This window comes from Castanea sativa, chromosome 5, assembly GCF_040712315.1.
Source record: "Castanea sativa cultivar Marrone di Chiusa Pesio chromosome 5, ASM4071231v1".
Classification (NCBI taxonomy): Eukaryota; Viridiplantae; Streptophyta; class Magnoliopsida; order Fagales; family Fagaceae; genus Castanea; species Castanea sativa.
Genome location: NC_134017.1, coordinates 76,701,465 through 76,721,560, shown reverse-complemented (window position 1 = coordinate 76,721,560; position 20,096 = coordinate 76,701,465). Strand labels below are relative to the sequence as shown.

The 20,096-nt window shown below is 32.3% G+C and overlaps 2 protein-coding genes across 2 annotated transcripts; both read left to right on the top strand.

Annotated features, from left to right (window-relative positions):
- Nucleotides 1–1,696: 1,696 nt before the first annotated feature.
- On the top strand, nt 1,697–9,372 carry LOC142633530 (putative glucose-6-phosphate 1-epimerase). Its single transcript, XM_075807765.1, has 9 exons — nt 1,697–2,026; nt 3,068–3,142; nt 4,378–4,434; nt 4,524–4,684; nt 5,169–5,309; nt 6,548–6,650; nt 6,776–6,875; nt 8,056–8,302; nt 9,043–9,372. The coding sequence occupies exons 1-8, from the start codon at nt 1,919–1,921 to the stop codon at nt 8,268–8,270; spliced, it is 960 nt and encodes a 319-aa protein (XP_075663880.1). The 5' UTR covers nt 1,697–1,918; the 3' UTR covers nt 8,271–8,302; nt 9,043–9,372.
- Nucleotides 9,373–10,910: 1,538 nt separating this feature from the next.
- LOC142637350 (mitogen-activated protein kinase kinase kinase 20-like) lies at nt 10,911–12,290 on the top strand. The gene has a single exon (XM_075811626.1). It carries the CDS (start codon nt 11,070–11,072, stop codon nt 12,225–12,227), a length of 1,158 nt encoding a protein of 385 aa, XP_075667741.1. The 5' UTR covers nt 10,911–11,069; the 3' UTR covers nt 12,228–12,290.
- The last annotated feature ends 7,806 nt before the right edge of the window (nt 12,291–20,096 follow it).

Sequence of the window (20,096 nt, the reverse complement as noted above, 5' to 3'; positions counted from 1 at the left end):
ATGTATCTTTTCCTTAAAAAAATACACACATGTATCTTTTTCTTAAGCATTAAAGATTTTAGGAATACTATTGGGGTTAGTTTCAACATCTCTGAATTATTACCATCTTATTAGGCACTAGTAAATAGTAATCCAACACATTACCAATAATTTAATTTTAAGGAATCATTACCAACACATAGTACATGTTATTATGTTAACATCGATGAAAGAGAAAAGATTAAGAATCTTTGACATAGAATTACAAAACTTTCATAATTTGAGATGTACAAAAAAAATATGAAAAATTAACAAATTAAACTATATTTCTATTAAAAATTTTCTTTTAAAGTTTAATGGAATTATTCACGTGACATGCATTTATAATTTCTGTCATCATATCATAATTTGAGAAGCAATAAAATGGTTTAATCAACACCTTGCAGTCTTGCACATCATATATTTTGAATTCATTAGTGCTTTAATTAAAAAAAATACTAATATAGTGTTTGAGTTGTCAAAAATGTAATTTTCAAGGGGTAAATTGTTTAAATTAAATAAAATATTCAAGGATCAAATTAAAATGTAAAATCTTCAAAAACTGTATATTAATATGTAAACATAAATTGGATTTATTATGTTCATCTAGAAACAGACTTGAAATAATAATAATAATAACAATAATAATAATAAAAACTAAAAAGTAGCAAGACATCATATATATTAGGCTAATGTGGGTCGTCATTAGTTAAAGAATGGATAAAGAAAGGGAATTAGACAAGATATGAAATTTTCTATAAAAATAAAGATAAAAAAAAAGAGAAAAAGAAAAAGAAAGCAATATATATATATATATATATATATATATATATATATATATATATATATATATAAAGAAAGGGAATTAGACAAGATATGAAATTTTCTATAAAAATAAAGATAAAAAAAAGAGAAAAAGAAAAAGAAAGCAATATATATATATATATATATATATATATATATATATATAAAATTTAATATAATGACTATAAGTACAGATGGCCCTTAGACTTTTTTAGGTTTTGTTTTCATTTTAGCTATTATATTTAAAATTTTTATTTTAATATATTTCATATTTAATTCCATTTTTATATTAATTTTGTTGCCCATTCTATAATATGACTATTAATTGTCGCTCCATAACGTGATTGTTAATTTCCATTTATTTTAAAATGTGGTAAAACTCATGAATTTCATTATTATAGATAGATCAAAATATAACAAACTGTTAAATCGTGTGAGTTTCAATTAGCTCAACTTGTAAAAAAAAATTTATGGTTGGATAAGAGATATGTGGTTTAATCCCCACCTACACCAGAAATCAATTAGTATCTTGGTCTAATAATAAAAAATTATTATTAAGAACGAATGCCATAGGTTGAAACTCTCTGAAGAATACTAGTAAATCATTAAATTATTTCATGAAATACTATAAGATTTTCATTATTGTAACCCATCCTTATTACAAATGGTCACACATGGTTATAAAAACAAAATCAAACATGACAGTTAGATATATATATATATATATATATATATATATTTTTTTTTTTGTTTTTGTTTTGAGAAACATACAATTTATATATTAAACCAAAATATAATAATAATAAAGAAAGAAGATAATAGGGAAGCAAAAAAGGGAAAAAATAAAATAAAGCGGTTTTTGGTTGGCCTTGCCGTTGCGCTTTAACATTTCTCTCTCCGAGTCCCTATCTCCTATATATAGAAGATAACGATATCAATATTTTTCCCGATCCACCGCGAAGCGAATCGAAGCCAAAAGCCAAAAACCAAAAACCAAGAGCTTCCAAAAAACTATTCCACAAACAGAAAAGAAAAAAGAGAAGAGAGAAAGCGAAAGCGAAAGAGAGAGAGAGAGAGATACAGAGAGACAGAGAAGATGACGAATACGTCGTCGTCTGGAGAAATGGTGTACGTGGAGCACAAAAAGGACATCAATGGCTTCCCTAAGGTCATTCTCCGCGAGGTTCGCGGTTTCTCCGCAGAGGTACGTTGCGATCTTTGCTGTTTTTTTCTTCTGTAAATCTTTCGCTCTGATTGTTTGTTACTGTTAAATCTTTCAATGCGTTATGAATCTTCGTTTGTTCGATGATCTTCGATGAGTTTTCGCCTAAATTTTGCAAATTGTGAACCGAAATTCGGTTGATTAATGCAATGGTCCGCAATTCACATAGATGAGAAACGAAGAGATTAGGATGTAATTGCTGTTATCTTGGTTCTTGGATTATATTTTTGACTGATTGAAACCAAAATCCTATACCTTTTATCGTTTAGAACTTTGTTTTGTGTGTGTAATGCTGCCAAATTTTTCTTTGTTTTGTGTGTGTAATGTTTTTATGATATTCGCGATCAACAATCTTGAAGCGAAGTTTTATGTGAAAGGTTTTGACGTTTTGCTCTCTATGTTTCTGCAAGAAAACAAAGAGATTAAATTTTTATGAAATGAAAATTTTCGAAAAAAAAAAAGAAAAAAATTGACTAATTGAAACCAAAAAATCTTAAATTTTGATTATTATGTCATTAGTATTACTGCCTTGAGAAAGATTTCATATTGGCCTTTAATGCACTAGACTAGAAGTTGTCGTTACATGCGTATGTGAGGACTTGATGGAGATGGTGAGTTAAATGGGATGATTTAACCTTTGTGAGATAAATACACGTTTCTTATATGGCCGAGGACTTTGAGGGTTGTTATGGTTGTCTCTATTAACAAAACTGCAGAACCGTATTTAAGTGCTTGTGTAATTTTCTTGGGTAATATTCATTAGTAAATATTGCGTTCTATCTATAACATTTTTTGTGATCTCATGTATTCCTTCACTTGCATACTTTCGGGAACTATTTAGTGTGTGTTTCCTTTATGCAATCTGCACATTATGCTTGGAAGTGTAGATATACAGATGCATACTTTTATGCACTACCTTGCTTTATACAACAGAATTTTTCTGATTTTTTTGTTTGTTTGTTTGTTTGTTCATTCAGACCCAACTGCACTTTTTTATGTTTGGAGTTTTCCTTTTTGGAGCAGGTGTATCTGCATGGAGCTCAAGTTACGTCTTGGAAGAATGAACATGGGGAAGAATTGCTTTTTCTGAGTAGCAAGGTACTGCAATGTGTTATGATTGTTTGTTCAAAAGCTGTTTAGCTGGGATCCTAAACGACAACAAAATCTTCTTTTAATTTGGCTGTACTATGTACTAATAGTAGTTAGAAACTGTTTTTGCAGCATAGTTGCTCTTTTATTAGTGCATCGATTTGAGCAAAGTTTTAATGATTAGCTTCAAATGTATCAGCAAAAATGTTGCTACCACTTTGGTCTTGTTTTGATGCAGGACCATCGGCACCTTCATAAGCTTACTTGATTCATTATTGAGTCTTGGTATTAGTTTTTTTATGTTAGAAAGTTGCAGGTTCAGTTTTAATTAAGTTTACTAGAATAAGGGCAATTTGGTACTTTCTATGTTTTCTTGAATGGGTTGTCCTTGGCTGTACCAAAGTTCCATGAGTCTTATTTTGTGTTTTCAATCCTTTTCCTATTTGGTTTAGAAGTTCTAAGTACTTCTTTGCTATTAGTAATCATAGTCTTCCCAGGAATAGGTTATTTAGGCGTCTGAATCCTTCTAGGAAATGATTTAGCAGTAACCTATATAAAGGCTGTTAATAACATTGTTAGTGAGATTGATATTAATTAATTCCTACAACTTATGTTAAAGTTTAAGGGTGTGTTTGCCTTCTCCTATCTGGGTGTGATTGCCTACGAAACAGAGGTGATTGCCTATGAAACAGGGCTGATTGCCTAGTGTTTATTTTTCGTTATTTCTATTTACTCTTTTAACACCAAGCATTTTCAAGATCCAATCTTTTTATTACCTAAACCCTTAAACATCAAGCCCTATTCAAGAAGCCTTTAAGATAACAAATATATTTAGACGGTCACAAAAGGAAGTGTGGACTATTATTCAGAAACAGAGGAGGAAGTAACGAGTAAATCAAAACCATTGTCTGTATATGCACAACCAACCCAATAGAACAGAATATGCTTGAGCAGTTTAATCATGATCCTTCAAGCCTGTAAGAGTCGCGGTTATGGGTTATGGCTTTGTCTCCTTGTTATTTGATATGTAATCTGCATGCTCAACTTTTGAGTGGATAATTAAACACTTAAACTAGGATTAATGATTTTATAAATTCAAGAACTTATTATCATTGTGGTGATCATTTATTCCTTATTAAATTTCAGTCCACCTTTTTGCTTTAAATTCTATTATGCATTAAATCTGCTAAGAGTAAGAGATAGCTGCAGACACTTTTTTTTTAATATCCTTGTGCCTCTTGCAGGCTATTTTTAAACCTCCAAAGGCTATCCGTGGAGGTATTCCAATATGTTTTCCTCAAGTATGTAGTTATCTTCTTCAGCTTATTACTCCCTTATAATTGCTTTCCGTTTATAAAGAACAATAAACAAGTATCTTCTGCTTATGCAGTTTGGAAATCATGGTTCTCTTGAACAACATGGATTTGCTAGGAATAGGACTTGGACTGTAGATCCTGATCCCCCACCTTTTGCAACAATTAGCCACAATAAGGCTTTCATTGATTTAATCCTTAAGCCCTCTGAAGAAGATGCAAAGATCTGGCCTCACAGGTGCATGACTCTATTTTTGTAACATGTTTAATTCTTGAAGATACCATGTAATCACTTACACGGCACTGGGAGAAAGTCTGTTCTCTCTTCCCCTCCTTTTATTTTTGGGTGTTTATGCAAATGTGAGACTGGCCATGTTAATTACGAGTTTAATTCTATTGATGCTATTGTGCAATCACTCATTTGGAGCAAGTTATTTCTGCTCCATGCTTACCTCTTTTTTTTTTTTTCTTCTTCTTCTTTAATATAAATGTGGGGTTGGGAAAGGGGAGGGAATAAATTATAGTGAGGTTGAGCAAGAATTTTCTCCTTTATTTGTGTAAAAAACTATTTATTTTATTAGATTAAATGTTCTAATTCTTTATGGAGTGTTCTCAGAACTCCTAAAAGTATGTAACCTGTGCATTTGAATTCCCTTGGCAATCTGATCTTTCTATTGAATGAAGTATTGAACTAATATATAATACATCTCTGTTGTGTGCAGATATGAGTTTCGCCTAAGGATAACTTTGGGACCTGGAGGAGATTTGATGTTGACATCCCGTATTCGCAATACAAATATTGATGGAAAGTCGTTTACGTTCACATTTGCCTATCACACATATTTTTCTGTCACGGACATCAGGTTTTATAGTGATACTAATTCTTGTTTATTTGAGTTATTACATTAAGTAGTTTATGCCTCCACCCCCTGGGTTGGCATGCATTATGCATATTTTGCATTTCTCTTCTGCATCTAGATTCACTCTCCTGTTTGGTTTTATAAATTCTCATTACCTAGAATTACATTGTGGATAAAGATTTGATGAAATTATCTGGGAGCATCTTTTCTGTGAGCTGAATGTTATGAAATTTGTATATTACACAGAAAAATATGTCCAGCAGAAATCCTCCTTTATGGTATTATAAAGTTGAATGCATTGCAGTATTTATGTTTAATAAAATCCTATCTATGTAATCTAAGGAATGCTGTGCACTATTGGTTTCATGCAAAATGTCAATTTGTGGTTTTGAGTGTCGTATGCATCCTCTGAAATATTATGAAGTTTGACTGCGTTGCAATATTTAATGTTTAGTAATGAATTTATCTATGTAATCTAAGGAATCCTCTGTGCTATTGGTTTCATGCAAAATATTGATTCTGTGGTTTTTTCTTATATTTAAAAAAATAAAAAAAATTGATTCTGTGGTTTTGAGCTTTCATATACATCCTATGAATTTTGTAGATGTATTAATTTGTGTATTATGCTGAGGATTATTGTTCAATCCTTGTTTATTGGAGAACAAGACTTCACCTTATCAATACTGATACTATGACACATGACTCAGGCACTTCTTTTTATCTGTAAGCAATGGTGCATTGCTGGTATTTTCTGAGATAGACAAACCTAATCCATGCTTCAGATTGTATCTGAATTAATTTGGAACAAATATGGTTTGCCATTATTCATGCTAACTGTGTCTCTCACATGAAGTCTAATTATAAGCTTCTTGCATTCATAATTTTATATCCACTTACATAAAACACCAATTATATTTGTCTCCTCATGATGACAGGACAATTAATGTCTGGAGATGAAACAAAACAATAACGCAGTAACATTGTCAAATGGCTTCATTTCTGTCTTTTTTGTTTAACTGCTTGCAGAATGGCTTTTCTTCTTTTAGATATATTCATTATGGATTTTGATATACATGCTTTATTATAATACAAGATGTTTTCAGAAGCAAGTTTTGTTTGATTCATTATATATCACTGTAGATCAGCTGTTAATTACTTGCTAAATTGATGCACTAAAAAGAGTTCAGAACAATGTGCATTTTGTATTGTTTGTGAATTAACTCTCATGTTCTTCTGTTTAGTGAAGTGCGGGTAGAAGGACTAGAGACCCTTGATTATTTGGATAACCTGAAGAATAAAGAGCGAGTTACAGAACAAGGGGATGCAATAACATTCGAATCAGAAGTTAGTACTTTTTGAATGGAAATGCTTTGGATTGTTCACTTTCGTTTTGTTCAAATATATATTAGTTGCTCCTTCAACTACTTATTTTATTTATTATTATTGTTATTTATTATTTTTTGGTAAAGGTGGACAAAACATATCTCAGTACACCAACAAAAATTGCTATTATTGACCATGAAAGGAAGAGAACATTTGTATTGCGAAAAGATGGACTTCCAGATGCTGGTGAGTTGAGTCCCATCCACATGTTTACTTACACTATTTTTGGAAGTTTATGAAGAATAGAATAGAATGGAATGGATAGATCATAAAGGAATGGAATGAAATGGAAAGGAATATGGTTGTATCTTTTCTAGTGCATTTGGTAGTTTGTAAAAGAAAGAACGGAAAGGAAATAAATAATAAGTTTGCTAGCATACCCTTCACCATTTATATGTATTTTCTCAAAATAGAACTAAAACATATTTCATCTTCACTGATTGTTGTTAAAGGGGGGGGGGGGGGGAATGGAATGAAATGGACACTCCCTTGTAGCAATTCCATTCCTTCGTACTTGACCCCAAACAAGATAGATTAATAGATATGCCTTAAGATCCTTTCTACTCCCCACCCACAATTTCCCATCTCCCAAATGGGCTGTTAGGCCTTGATTTTGCCATTTTTCCTATGATAACATAATATAGAGAGAATATAGTTAGGGGTGGGGCAGATCATGAAAAATAGACTAGCTATCAGTACGAACTTTTTATGCATACCTCCAAGCTACTGTTCTGAAATTATGAGCCAGCTTTGGTTGGTAGGCATGTTTTATTACTGTTAGGATACCTATTTATGAATTTTTTTTTTAACTGATAAATCTTAGAGTTGACCTACTACTGCTTCATTTAACTGCAGAAGATCTAAGTTTGGATCTGTAATGCTGTATTTTTATTCAGCTCAGGCTGTGTCTTATTATATAGAACGTCAAGCATTTAAGGAAAATGGCTTTAATCTCTGTTATTTGGTTGAGCTGCCTCATCCATCTCCCCCATCACCCCTTCTCTCTCTCTCTCTTTAAAAAAAGAGATAAAGAAAGTCCCACGTGAAAATGGAGGTTTTCCACTAATAAGCACACAGGATAATAGATAAACATAGTAGGCTTCTAGCTAAAAATATCGCATTTGTTATAATGCCTTTTGGAAGTGCTGCATGACCAGATTCTGTGTGCAAATTAGATACCTTTCTTGTATGCTATGTAATCCTCACCTTTTTTACATGGAAAAATGGGTGGAGTCCTATTGATGACAATGGATGAATTCATCCAACCACTAACTTACAATCAAGTTAGACTACAGCTAGTCTTGAAGGAAGCAAATGTAAAAGGAATTGATTTTAGTGTCATTAACACAATCCTTTTCCTCTGCAGTGGTTTGGAATCCATGGGATAAGAAAGCAAAGGCAATTCCTGATTTTGGGGATGATGAGTACAAGCATATGCTGTGTGTTGAAGCTGCTTGTGTGGAGACGCCAATTACATTGAAACCAGGTGAAGAATGGAAAGGAAGGCAGGAGCTATCTGCTGTTCCTTCCAGTTATTGTAGCGGACAACTTGACCCACAAGTGGTACTCCAAAGCGGTTAAAGTTCAACTGTTTGGGTGCATATCTTGTACAGGTACTTTACTAATTGCTACAACCAGTACCTGCAATTTTAATTACAAGCATTCATGGTCTTAAAATAAGAACATGTTCGTGTATGAGTTTCCCTGAGTAGCAGGGGATGTGTAGTGCAAGTTCTGCATTAGTCTTTTAGTTTCCATTTGCTTGCTTTCATGTTGAGGATTATGCATAGTATATATCATAGACTTTTACGAGAGGTACTACATGTGTCCATCCGCTTCACATAAAAGAGGTCTAGGTCATGAAGCGTTGGTTTGAAACATCAACTCCCTTATATTTGGAGCATTGTACGAGTCAGTAATAGAATGGGGTAGTTACGTACATACATTTGACTATTGTGATAGCTTGATTTAGTCCTGAGTTTTGGTATATAATTTTTACTTCAGTGCTTTTCCCAGGTGGATGAATTCAGGGCCTTCCTTAATGTGTTGGATCGAGTTTAGTGCTTGTGTATTTCTGGGCTTTTAGGCTATCGTCCACCCATATGACAAACCTAGGCTTCTTATTTATGGGCAGATAGCTTTTATTTCTTTGCAAGTCTATTTTCATGTAGGGTTCTGATCTATTATATTTTTTGTCATGCCCTAATGATATAGGTGTTCAACCAAATGCACAATTTGGAAACATGAATTGGATTTTGTATCTTCTCTAATTAACCATACTTATTTGGTATCAAATGTTGCATTTGAATTTCTTTCGTTCCATCACGTGTGCTAATTGTAACTATAACTGCAGGGCTCTATTGCAGTCTAGATTTGGTGTTGTCAGTGAATTCTTGCCAGAATATTTTTTGTTGGAGGGCAGAATCATCATTACCAGAATTGTCTATATAATGTCATTGAAGCTTTATTTGGTTAAACAAAAAGGAACACAGAAGGCAGTTTCAAAAAAGAGTTGCTTTAACAATTGTATATTACTAGATTTCTACCGAAAGAAAAGTGGAAGAGAAGAAACATGACACATCTAGGCTTCTCATTTGTTTGGTTTTTGTTCCTCCACCCACTTCATCTTCTTTTGTAGACATGTATTTATTATTTGTATGGAAGATCATTAGTTTTTGGTGCATGAGACATCTATTGCATTCATGACTTGTTTGGGACACCATTGTTTACTAAGTACCCCAATGAATGGATTACTTTGCAGCATAAATTGCTTAATAGTGTTTGTGATGAATGCCTGAATGGTACGTATTTGTTTGATGAATATGACTTTTGAGGTGGTGCTGTATCTCATGCATACTTTTCTTATTAAGTTATTATTACTTCGTTAATATAATCTGTTACCTACTTTTCAAAAAGTGATTATAAGTCACCATCTTTTCAAAAAAAGAAAAAGGAAAAAGATTATAAGTCACTATAATAATGGTTATATACAATTCCTCATACTAATCATGTTTCCGCATGCACACGCAAGGTACAGAACACTTAAAACTTAGGCTAATATGCACTTTACTGTTTACATCTTTAACTTTGAGGTCGCTTTTAAATTGGTCCCTCTTTTAAAACTTGCAATATACTCTCGAGTCTCGACTATTAAGTATTAACGTGTTGTCAATCTGCCTCTTCTGACATACTACTTTACATTCTTGTCATTGATTAGTTCAGAAGTTCCATGGACAATAATGGTTTACTTAGAGTATTTCTTGTTCATCTTGGGTTAGTTCATGGTTATACTAAGCTCCAATTACTTATCGTATGATATGATGATGCAGTAAAAGAGGCCTAAATTCTTTGGCTTGTAATTAAACATGGAAGATTGGTTGGGGTCGGGTGGGTTTGGATTCAATCCAATTGGGTATGAGTAAGACCAAATTTGGATAAAAAACGAGTTGGACTAAAAAAAATTTAATTTTATCATCCAACTCTAATAAATCACAAAAAAAAAAAGGAAAAAAGAATAAGAGAAGTGTTACATGCACAACATTTTCATAACAAATTCTATGAGATAAGTTATTATTAGTTTTAATTTGAACTCACAATTAAAATTATTTTTTTATCCATTAGTAACAGCCATTAATAACCTATCAGTACTTAGGATTTGTTGTTATTGTTGCAGACATAACATTTCTCTAAAACTAAATTTCAAGTGCACATATTATGTTATTTAAAATATGAATTAAAGTTAACAAAATGATAACTAAAATTACAAATTTTAGGTAGCATTTGTTTAGTTAAAGTAATTTAAGAAGTTAAAAGAGTTTTAAACAAAATAATGTTATAGAGGAACTAACACTAGAAAAATAATTACACAAATTATATTAAAAAATGGGTCATAATTTGTTTGAGAGATATGTTCCAACTTCTAACCTCATTATTGTTAAGAGTATTTTTTTTATTACACAAACCGTTTTACACACCTCTAAAAGCAACTGAAATCTTGTCAGGTCCACGAAATACTTTAATAAAATTGTTTGTGAGAAATCCTGACCGGTGCTTGAAATGGTTTGTTTGGGTTTGCAACTTGCAATGCACCAATAGTAAAACGAATTAGATCCCAATTTTCAACTCTAAATCTTTCTCGAAAACTGGAAACAACAACATTAACATATTACCGTTAAAACGCGTCAGTTTTGATAGTAGAGATACATAACAGGTAACACTTTTGTTGTGCCGCCTTAGGTTCAGTTGTGAACTGAGACCCTATCAAATCTTCCATATAAAAACCACAAAACCCTACGTCTTTTCTTTACCCTAGTTCTTGAAATGTAATGTGTTTTTTCTGAGAACAAACACGAAATCTTTCTTTCTTGCCATCCAAGAAACATGAGGAAAACAGAGTCAGAGGCAAGCTTGTATGGCAATGGAGAAACCTGGGTCAGAGGGCCATTGCTGGGCAAAGGAGGTTTTGGGTCTGTATTTCTCGCCAATTCCAAGAAACCCAAATCACGCTTTCCCTGTTTCCCTTCAACCATGGCTGTCAAATCCGCTGAATTTTCTCTTTCTGCTTCGCTTCAAAAGGAAAAAGAGGTTCACAACAACGTTCAGGGCTCCCCTTTTGTTATTCACTGCTTTGGCGAAGAAATCACTACCCAACAAAACGGTGAGAATATGGTTTATAACTTGTTGCTTGAATATGCTTCTGGAGGAACCTTAAGCGATTTGATCAAGAATTCCGGTGGGTCTGGATTGCCTGAGTCCAATGTTAAAAGGTACACAAAATCGATGTTAAAAGGGCTTAGTCATGTTCATGATCGTGGTTATGTACACTGCGATTTGAAGCCTGAGAACGTGTTGCTTGTGAGCAGTACTGATGAAAATTTTGTGGCAAAGATAGGGGATTTAGGGTTGGCTAAGAGGTCAGGGCAGAGGAAGAAGGGGAGGTTGGATTACTTGAGGGGAACGGCATTGTATATGGCACCAGAAACTGTGATTGAGAATGTGCAAGACGTGAAATCTGATATTTGGGCTTTAGGGTGTGTGGTGTGTGAAATGCTTACAGGGAAATCTCCTTGGGATAAGGAGGAAGAGTTGGATACAGAGGAGCTTTTGCATCTTATTGGAGATGAGCGAGAGTTGCCTAAAATTCCTAGTGGGATTTCGAGGGAGGCGAGGGATTTTTTGAAGGCGTGTCTTGTGAGGAAGCCCATGTTCAGGTTCACGGCTGAGATGTTGATGGATCATCCCTTTCTGGCTGATGTGGATGAAGCTGAACTACCTGCTGTTGTTCCTAGTCCTACCTGGACTGAGGCTAATTTTCAGCTTAGTGGTTCTTCATTTTCAGACGATGATGATTTGATCGCTTGTTCGTGTTCAGAAAATGATGAAGATTTTGGAGTAGGATTAGTTGTGATCTCAGATGATGAAGCGTCTGTTGTAGGTCAGAAAAGGAAGCGGGTTGCATTTGATGATGACTATAAATTTAGGGCAGCAGCACAGGCTAATTTGAAGTTTCCTGCGTCATTAGTACCAGTTGGAGCTTAATTGTGTATTGTTACAGATTTTGATAGATTTAGAGTAGAATAGTCCTTACATGCTATAGGAAGTAAGCACATCCAATTGTACTTATTCATGATATATAATTCAATACATCAGCATCCAATTTTCCAAGTCGGATTTTTTTCCTTAACTATGTATGTTTTGTTTCTTTTTTATTTTTATTTTTTATTTTGTGGTGTTTGACTCCTGATAGTAAAGAGGATTTGAATATTTAGCTAATTATACCTAATTTTGGATAGCAACAATTCCAAAAACTGCAAATTGTATGTGCTGTCTTGGATGATTTAACAATTAAGATCTCTGCTGTGAGTTACTGTTTGCTAAATTAGGAGCTTCCAAATAAGTTTAGGAAAAGTAAAAGGAAAAAACACAAGAGAGAGAGGGAGTATTAGAGGGCACTATTTTCTTATCTTAAGGGTCCTGTTTTTAAACTAGGTAATTGTGGCAATCAGTCTCAAGTTGCCTCTAGAAAAAGCTTCAGTTACTACTTTCTTCCAATATAATCTATGCTTTCTTGATATTGAAACTGAGACATATCTGATAGAAAAAAGGAAAACACGGGGACAGAGAAAAAGAAAAGAAAGATAACTGAGACAGAAGGATGTAGAGCCACGGGTTCAAGCATCAAATACATACCTGGACTTACTACACACAACTGCTTTTAAATGTATGATAATATTGCAATCAATAATTGTTCCTGAAAAGAAAGTTTTCATCAATCTTCATAATACCATGCATCTCCAAAGACAATATTAGTCCAGATACAAGTGTAAGTGTTTTTCTCCTTTCCATGATCATTGATCTCAACCAAGGTTTTGCTAAAATAATGCTGTTTATAAAAAATTATATGGCCACACTAAAATATTGAGATCTAAACCATATTAAGACCAAATCTCAGTTGAAATTCTTGTAAGCAAGAAGTGTTCTAAAAAGAAATGGAAAAGAAATGAAAGTTACCTTCTTTGTGGACTCTGACTTTTTGAGCTGTAACTTGACTTTGGAAATGATTCAATAATCCTACCTTTGTGTCTGCAATAGAAAGATATAAACTTTAATTTTAGGTTGTAAACAGTAATAGATTGATGGCATATACAATTCATATATATGGTATTAAGGCTTAGAAGAGATAGCTTAAGGATTGTCATTATTATTATGCTCGTCATTGTCATTGTTGTTTATCTTGTGTATGCATCATGGCATTGGCTTAACCGAGCTTTTTAATCTGCATTAAATATGCAGAAGACTTCAAAATTTTAAATAAATGAAGCAATGTCCCCTTATTTAATTTTTTAAATTATTGTGAGGAACGCATCAATATACTATATTTGCTAATTGTCTCAAAGAATTCTTCTTGCACCATCAAATTTTTCCAGACAAAAGGTAAGGGAGAAACCTGTACTTTGTCCACTCTGCAATGTATCCACTATATCCACCTAACATATTGCAATACTGTGTTCTCAAGAGCTGCAACATTTCCATCTCTGGCTGTCATAACTAACCTTGCAATCTCAAAATAAGAAACCAAAGCCTTTGCCTTGGAAGCAGCTTCTAGCTTCAGCTCCCAATTTAAAGAATCTTCTTTCTCCTCTGAAGCTCTCTTCTTTTTCTTCTCAACCAATTGGAAGAACCCCTTGGTGTCCATTCAAATTTAAAAACCAGCTTATTGAGCTCAATACCTGCAATCTCACAGAAGAAATAAACAATTCTACTTCCATCACATCATAATTCAACTATGGAAGTAACAAATAATAGAACATACTTCAATATTCTTTGCAGTCGAATAATACTTGTGAATAATGCTAATAATGAATACGCAACATACGATTATATGAGTATGACCAACAACAGTGATTATGACAAGGCATGTAGTAAATAATACAACATATATAATGTTGACATTTATATTTCTAACCCAAATTTTATGTTATAAATGCAGACAACAACAAAGAGGAAAACATACAATAATATAAATTCCAAACATAATAACACTAATGACAAATAAACATGTCCAGAATGTTACTGGATACAATTCAATAACTGTTTTAATAGTAAGTAACTTGAATCATTCTCCATAGCTTATAATCCATAAGACTCTGAACTAAAAAGGGATATTCGTCCTCCATTGCACTCAAATCAACCTTTTCCCCATCCTCCACAGTGTTGCCACCACTAGAATTAACCAAGCTCATCATTTTCAGACCAAGCTCAGTTCCTTCGCACATTTAATTCAATCAAACACTCCATAATAAGTAATCAAGTATGTTTTTTCTTGATTAGAGGTTCAATCTTACTTATATCTTATTGTTTTAATTGGAAATAGGACAAACACTAAAGTTAAGGATATGTTTAGGGCTTCATTTGGGGGTTTTTATGTTAAAGTCATATTTTCTTTCAGTTGATCAATAAACCATGAAATCTAATACCAAAATTAAATATTTAAAACACCATTAAATCAGAATAGTAAATGGTTGACAAACTATTAAAGATTTTTATGTTTCAAGATTAGGGTACCTACGTTGGCGCTTTTGTGCTTTGGCAGTTAAAGGGTCCTAATTAAAGTTTTGAATTTTCAATTTGTCCAGATTATGACCGGGCTGAAAAGATCTAACAAAATGGAGTTTTTAGGGATTGTACATATTATGTGAAATTAAGGCTTTCCAATCCAGTATATTGCCTACAGTACTAGTTTTAGTGTAGTGTGGGGTTGGGTTTTTGCATTGGTTAATTTCAGTGTAGTTTTGTCTTTTCTCATTGTCTACGGGATGTTACTAAGGCTACTGCCTTTGTTTTGATTGTGGAATAAAGTTCTAACCTATAAAAAAAAGGGGAGCAAAGTCCATTACTTGCATCAACACAGAAGGTGATAAAGGCAACTCGAGGTGAGAGCAAGATCCCAACCAATTTTAGTGATATAGAGATTTGCTAAATGATTTAGTTAGTTATATTAATGAATCACAAAAGTGGATAAATTTGGGGTGAGGTGAGAGTGAAGGAAGAATAGTTTCTATTGGTGCTTCCAAACACAAAGGATGCTAATTATCGCATATGTTTTTCTTAGAGATAATGATAATATGTTACTAACTCTGCATCTCGAATCCTTTCCCCCATAAACCTCTAAGCACTTAGTGTATGCAGAAGTGCCAATTTAGCTATAAAGTTATTGGCTAATTATAGCATATGATGAATGTGTTATACACAAACTTTTTATGGAGGAATTACAAAAATTAACTCGAAGTTATTTTTTTTCTTCTTGCGAGTGTTGGTGCTCTAACAATAAATGTAGCAGATAATTTCACTAGTTTGTAGATGTCTTCATAGGATCATGTGCTCCAATCTATATCCTACTGCTCACATCTATATATCGAGTTTGCAAGTTGCATTCCCTGGTTTTTACCATGATGTGTGCAAAAATGCTAATAGCACCCGAGCGTATATTTAGAACATTATACCTCATTTTTATGGCTTAATCACTTTTAGTCTTAAACTACAAATTAGCCAAATATAAGTGATTAACCAACACGGAGCTATTGTGAACCAAGCAAGTAATTAGCAATATGGAAATAAGGAAAATGAAAGAAAACTAAGGCCAAATACAAGGAAGTGTTTAGGAAGAAGAAAACCTAAGACCCGGATGGAAAAACCTCTCACTTGACCACATCATTAGAAATCTCCACTAGGTAAACAGTTGTAGTACAATAGACATCATGAACCCTCCAAGTCCATACACCTAAGGTACTTGAGCCCTCCAAGTTCCAGCTAACAACAAACTACTCTGAGTCTTTTCTCCACCTATCTTGCTGGAGACACCTCCATTGCAATACCAACAAATAACCACCATTAAGATTGTATTTGAGATAGTTTCCTATATTTCCACAACTTCACTCATATCTCACAATGATCTTTGTGTGCGTATGAGATGAAGGGAATAAAAATCACTCTCAAAGGATTAGAGGGAAAGAGAAGAGAGGAGGAGAGTTTCTTAGCTCAAAACTAAAAGCTTTCTCTCTTTTATTACGAGGGTGACTTCAAGGATGGATAAGAATGATGCATAGATATTTGGTTATACTCAGATTATTCTCTATTTCCATGCTCAGAGAATGTGTGTATTGGCATAATCACAGTGGAAAAGAAAAATCAGAAAATAAAGTAGTCAAATCGTGTAGTTCACGGCCTTGTGGTGACCTAGCTGGTTGTGAAATGGTCACAACTTGCCTAGTCAGCACATTGATCTTGTTCTTTTGTCATGTGTCACTTGTGAGCTAAGTAGGTCATCTATGGTCACGAGTTGGCCTAGAATGCAGCTTTCACAAAGATCATAGGGTTCAAATACTTTCTACCCCAAATACAATTAAGCTTAGGAATATACATTAAAATGGGAAGAAAATACATATAAATTTGTCACTAAATAAATTCAATAAAAACATGGACTTGTATAATTTGAAATTCTATTATAAGAAACTAATAATGATTTTAGACGCCCCTTAAATTTTTCTTGAAAAATAGTGAATTTTGGGGCTGCACTTTTGTATAACTAGTTGATATCTCACGCGATGCGCGGTGTATTTTGATAAATTTTGTAAGAAATTATTTATGATTCATTGATTTCATGAATACTATTATTGTTAGTTACACTTAATCTATGCAGTTTTCTACTAAAATTGAATTCAATTTAAATATATTAGGGGAAAATTTCTCTAATTCATGCAACCAAGAAATGTTATCAGATCATAGTTCACATAGTCATCTACAAACTTGTTGGTTCCTACGTGTCTTTCATACCAAGTATATGCATCATACAGAAAACCAAAAATATAAATTGACACATAATATGAAAAAATAAGCCTAAATACATTACAATGCTACATAATTAAAAACATATACATAAACTCTAAATAAAATATTTAAGATGAACATAATATTTTTTTGAAAATTAACATACCTCTCAGAAAGAAAAACAAAGATATTGTGAGAAAACTTATGGAAATTTAATTTTTAAGTCCATTAGAAATGAATATTTATATTGGACAAATATGGAGACAAATAATATTTACCCAATTCATTGAATTTGACTCTTGCAATTCTGTATTAGAAGTTAGTCTTATGCAAGAAAATTGAAATGTTTTCTTAATTCTTACATTTCCCATGACTTTTTAGATCCGTCCGTATTTATTCAAAGCATGTGAAGATATAAATGCATACAAATTCTTCGAATTATATTAATACATTGAAATAAATGCATTTGTCATTACTTAATAGTTTAACATAAATGCTAAATTTAGATGAGGTGAAAGCCTAAATGAAAATAATGTCATACAATGTGCCATTTGGTAGAACCTTATTCTTTCCCATATGAGGTCTCTGCTTTTATATATATATATATATATATGAGACAGCATAATCATTTAAGTGGATTTTTGAAAGATTTTTAAAATCCACACAAGAGTAAGAGACCTAATTTATTTTCACCAATTAGGATTCAATTTTGGCAAAGTCATTAATAGAGGTGATGTGAAGTTGTGGTATGAATTATGTACTCAGCATATGATGCAATACAAGATCAAGAACTTGAGGAGTTTGATGAAGGATGGTTATTTTTTTTTTTAAATAGCATTTAATAAAAGCATCATGAACACAAACATAAACAATAAATAATAAATATAGCTTCCATTTAGTATTCCTCTTATATATCTATTATCTAAAAAAAAAAAAAAGATAAATTGTCTAAAGTACTAATCGGTTAGTTAGTAAGTCTTCGATTTATAAGTCTCACTAGTACTTATAAAGGTTAGACCCTTTTGTAAGTACTAGTGTTGTAAATCTTGTCATTCTACTCTCTCCTTTTCCATTCCCAATGTCTTTTGTCTATATTATCTCAAAAAAAGAAAAAAAGAAGAAGAAGAAAGATAAGTAATCTAAAGTACAACATGGGTTAGTTAATGAGTGAGTTTTTGGTTTATCAGCCTCGTTATTACTTATAAAGATTAGGCCCTTTTGTAAGTACTAGTGTTGTAAGTCTCATCTTCTCACTCCCTCCTCCTCCATCCCTTATGTCTTCTATCTATATTATCTTCCAAAAACAAAAAAAAAAAAAATTGTAAAAGGTCCTCTTCCTTATGCGCTAATATTAATATGCATTGGTACTAACCTTAACGGAAACCTTTCCTACTAGTTTGGAAGGAGGTTGAAAATACTGGTTACTATTGTCATATATTTTATTGGTGTCATAATATTGGTGTGACCTTTTTTCTTGGTTGCTTTACTAGGCTGATTTTTTGTTGGAACATGAATTGGCTGGGTATTAATTTGTCTCTTGCCCACTTTGTGTGGAGAGAACGTCTCATCAACAATAAGGGATTCATTGATGAGTCTATATGGTGTCTCCATGTCTTCTGGTTTTTTATGTTCATATTTTATAACTATTGACTTCATTAAGATAAATGATTCGATGATGATGATGATTATTATTATTATTTTAACTAGTACTATGTGTGGGTAATATGTTATTAATTTTTTAAAGAATTTTATTAAATTTATTTGATTTTTATCTTTAATTAATTTTTAAAGATATCAGAAATAGTAAAATACGGTCATTATTTAAATTTTCTTAAGTTTTATAACAACAAAAATAGCATATATTAAAAAATAAATTATAAATTATTGCTCATTATTAAGTTTTGGAGGGAGGATCAATACAAAATTCATTTTTTTATAAAATTAATTTATACACTTGCAAAAGGAAAAGGAAAAGGAATAAATAATTATAAAAAAAAAATGAACGGTAAAAGCTTGGGTTTTAGCCCCCTTACTATCTATTATTATATAGAGGGATTTTTTTTTTAAGAAGAAATTTTTTGGATCGTGTTATATAAAGGGAGCCTGATTACATTTTGGAGGGAGGATCAATATAAAATTCATTTTCTAAAATTAATTTATACACTTGCAAATCAAATAGATAAATTGGACCTGTTAGAAGTGTCTCTTGTTGATAGAATCTTAATATTAGTATCCTTGAACAACATCAATGTTGAAAAAGGAAAAAGAATAAATAATTATATAAAAAAAGATAAATGGTAAAAGCTTGAGTTTTAGCCGCCTTACTATCTATTATTATATAGAGGGAGTTTTATTTATTTATTTATTTTTATTATAATTAAATAAGGATTTATCGAGATTGGGACAATTGACCCCTTAGAAACTTCCTATAACATTCTTCACCCTTTCTAGAGGGACACTACCCACACAACACGAGTTTACAACCCATTACAATATTTTTCCTATGCCTCTAACGCTCTCCCTCAAGCTAGAGCATATAAGTAATATTAGTCTAGTTTGGAACATATATACTCTAAATTACTTGGAGCATATAATTATTTGGTAAATATGTCAGGTTTTTAGAATTCAAAAACAGTATAGTAAAATGTTCACTTAGAGTACTGTCTCAGAAAAAGTGGCAATATACTATCTTAAGAATTGGATTCATTATCACAAGAGTATATAACTATATATGGAAATAAACATGAAAATGAACATAAACATACTCGTAAACATACAAATTTTAAAAAAATTTCCACTAATTGGTTACCAGGATAAATGAGAGAAAGAGATTATAATTTTCGATCTTGATAGTATGTAATATATTCCTTCGATTTTCAAAGTGTAAAGGTTGTTAAAGGAAATAATTAAATATTAAATATGATCATATCACATAAAGTATTTTATCGTCTTTGCTTTGTATAATGTTACGTTCTTTTTTATAATATGCTCTCTTTCATATACATTTATGTTTGGTTGTTTTAGGTAAGGTTGGATAAGTAGTTCTCTTAATGATCTCTATTGCCTACTTTGGATGGTGTG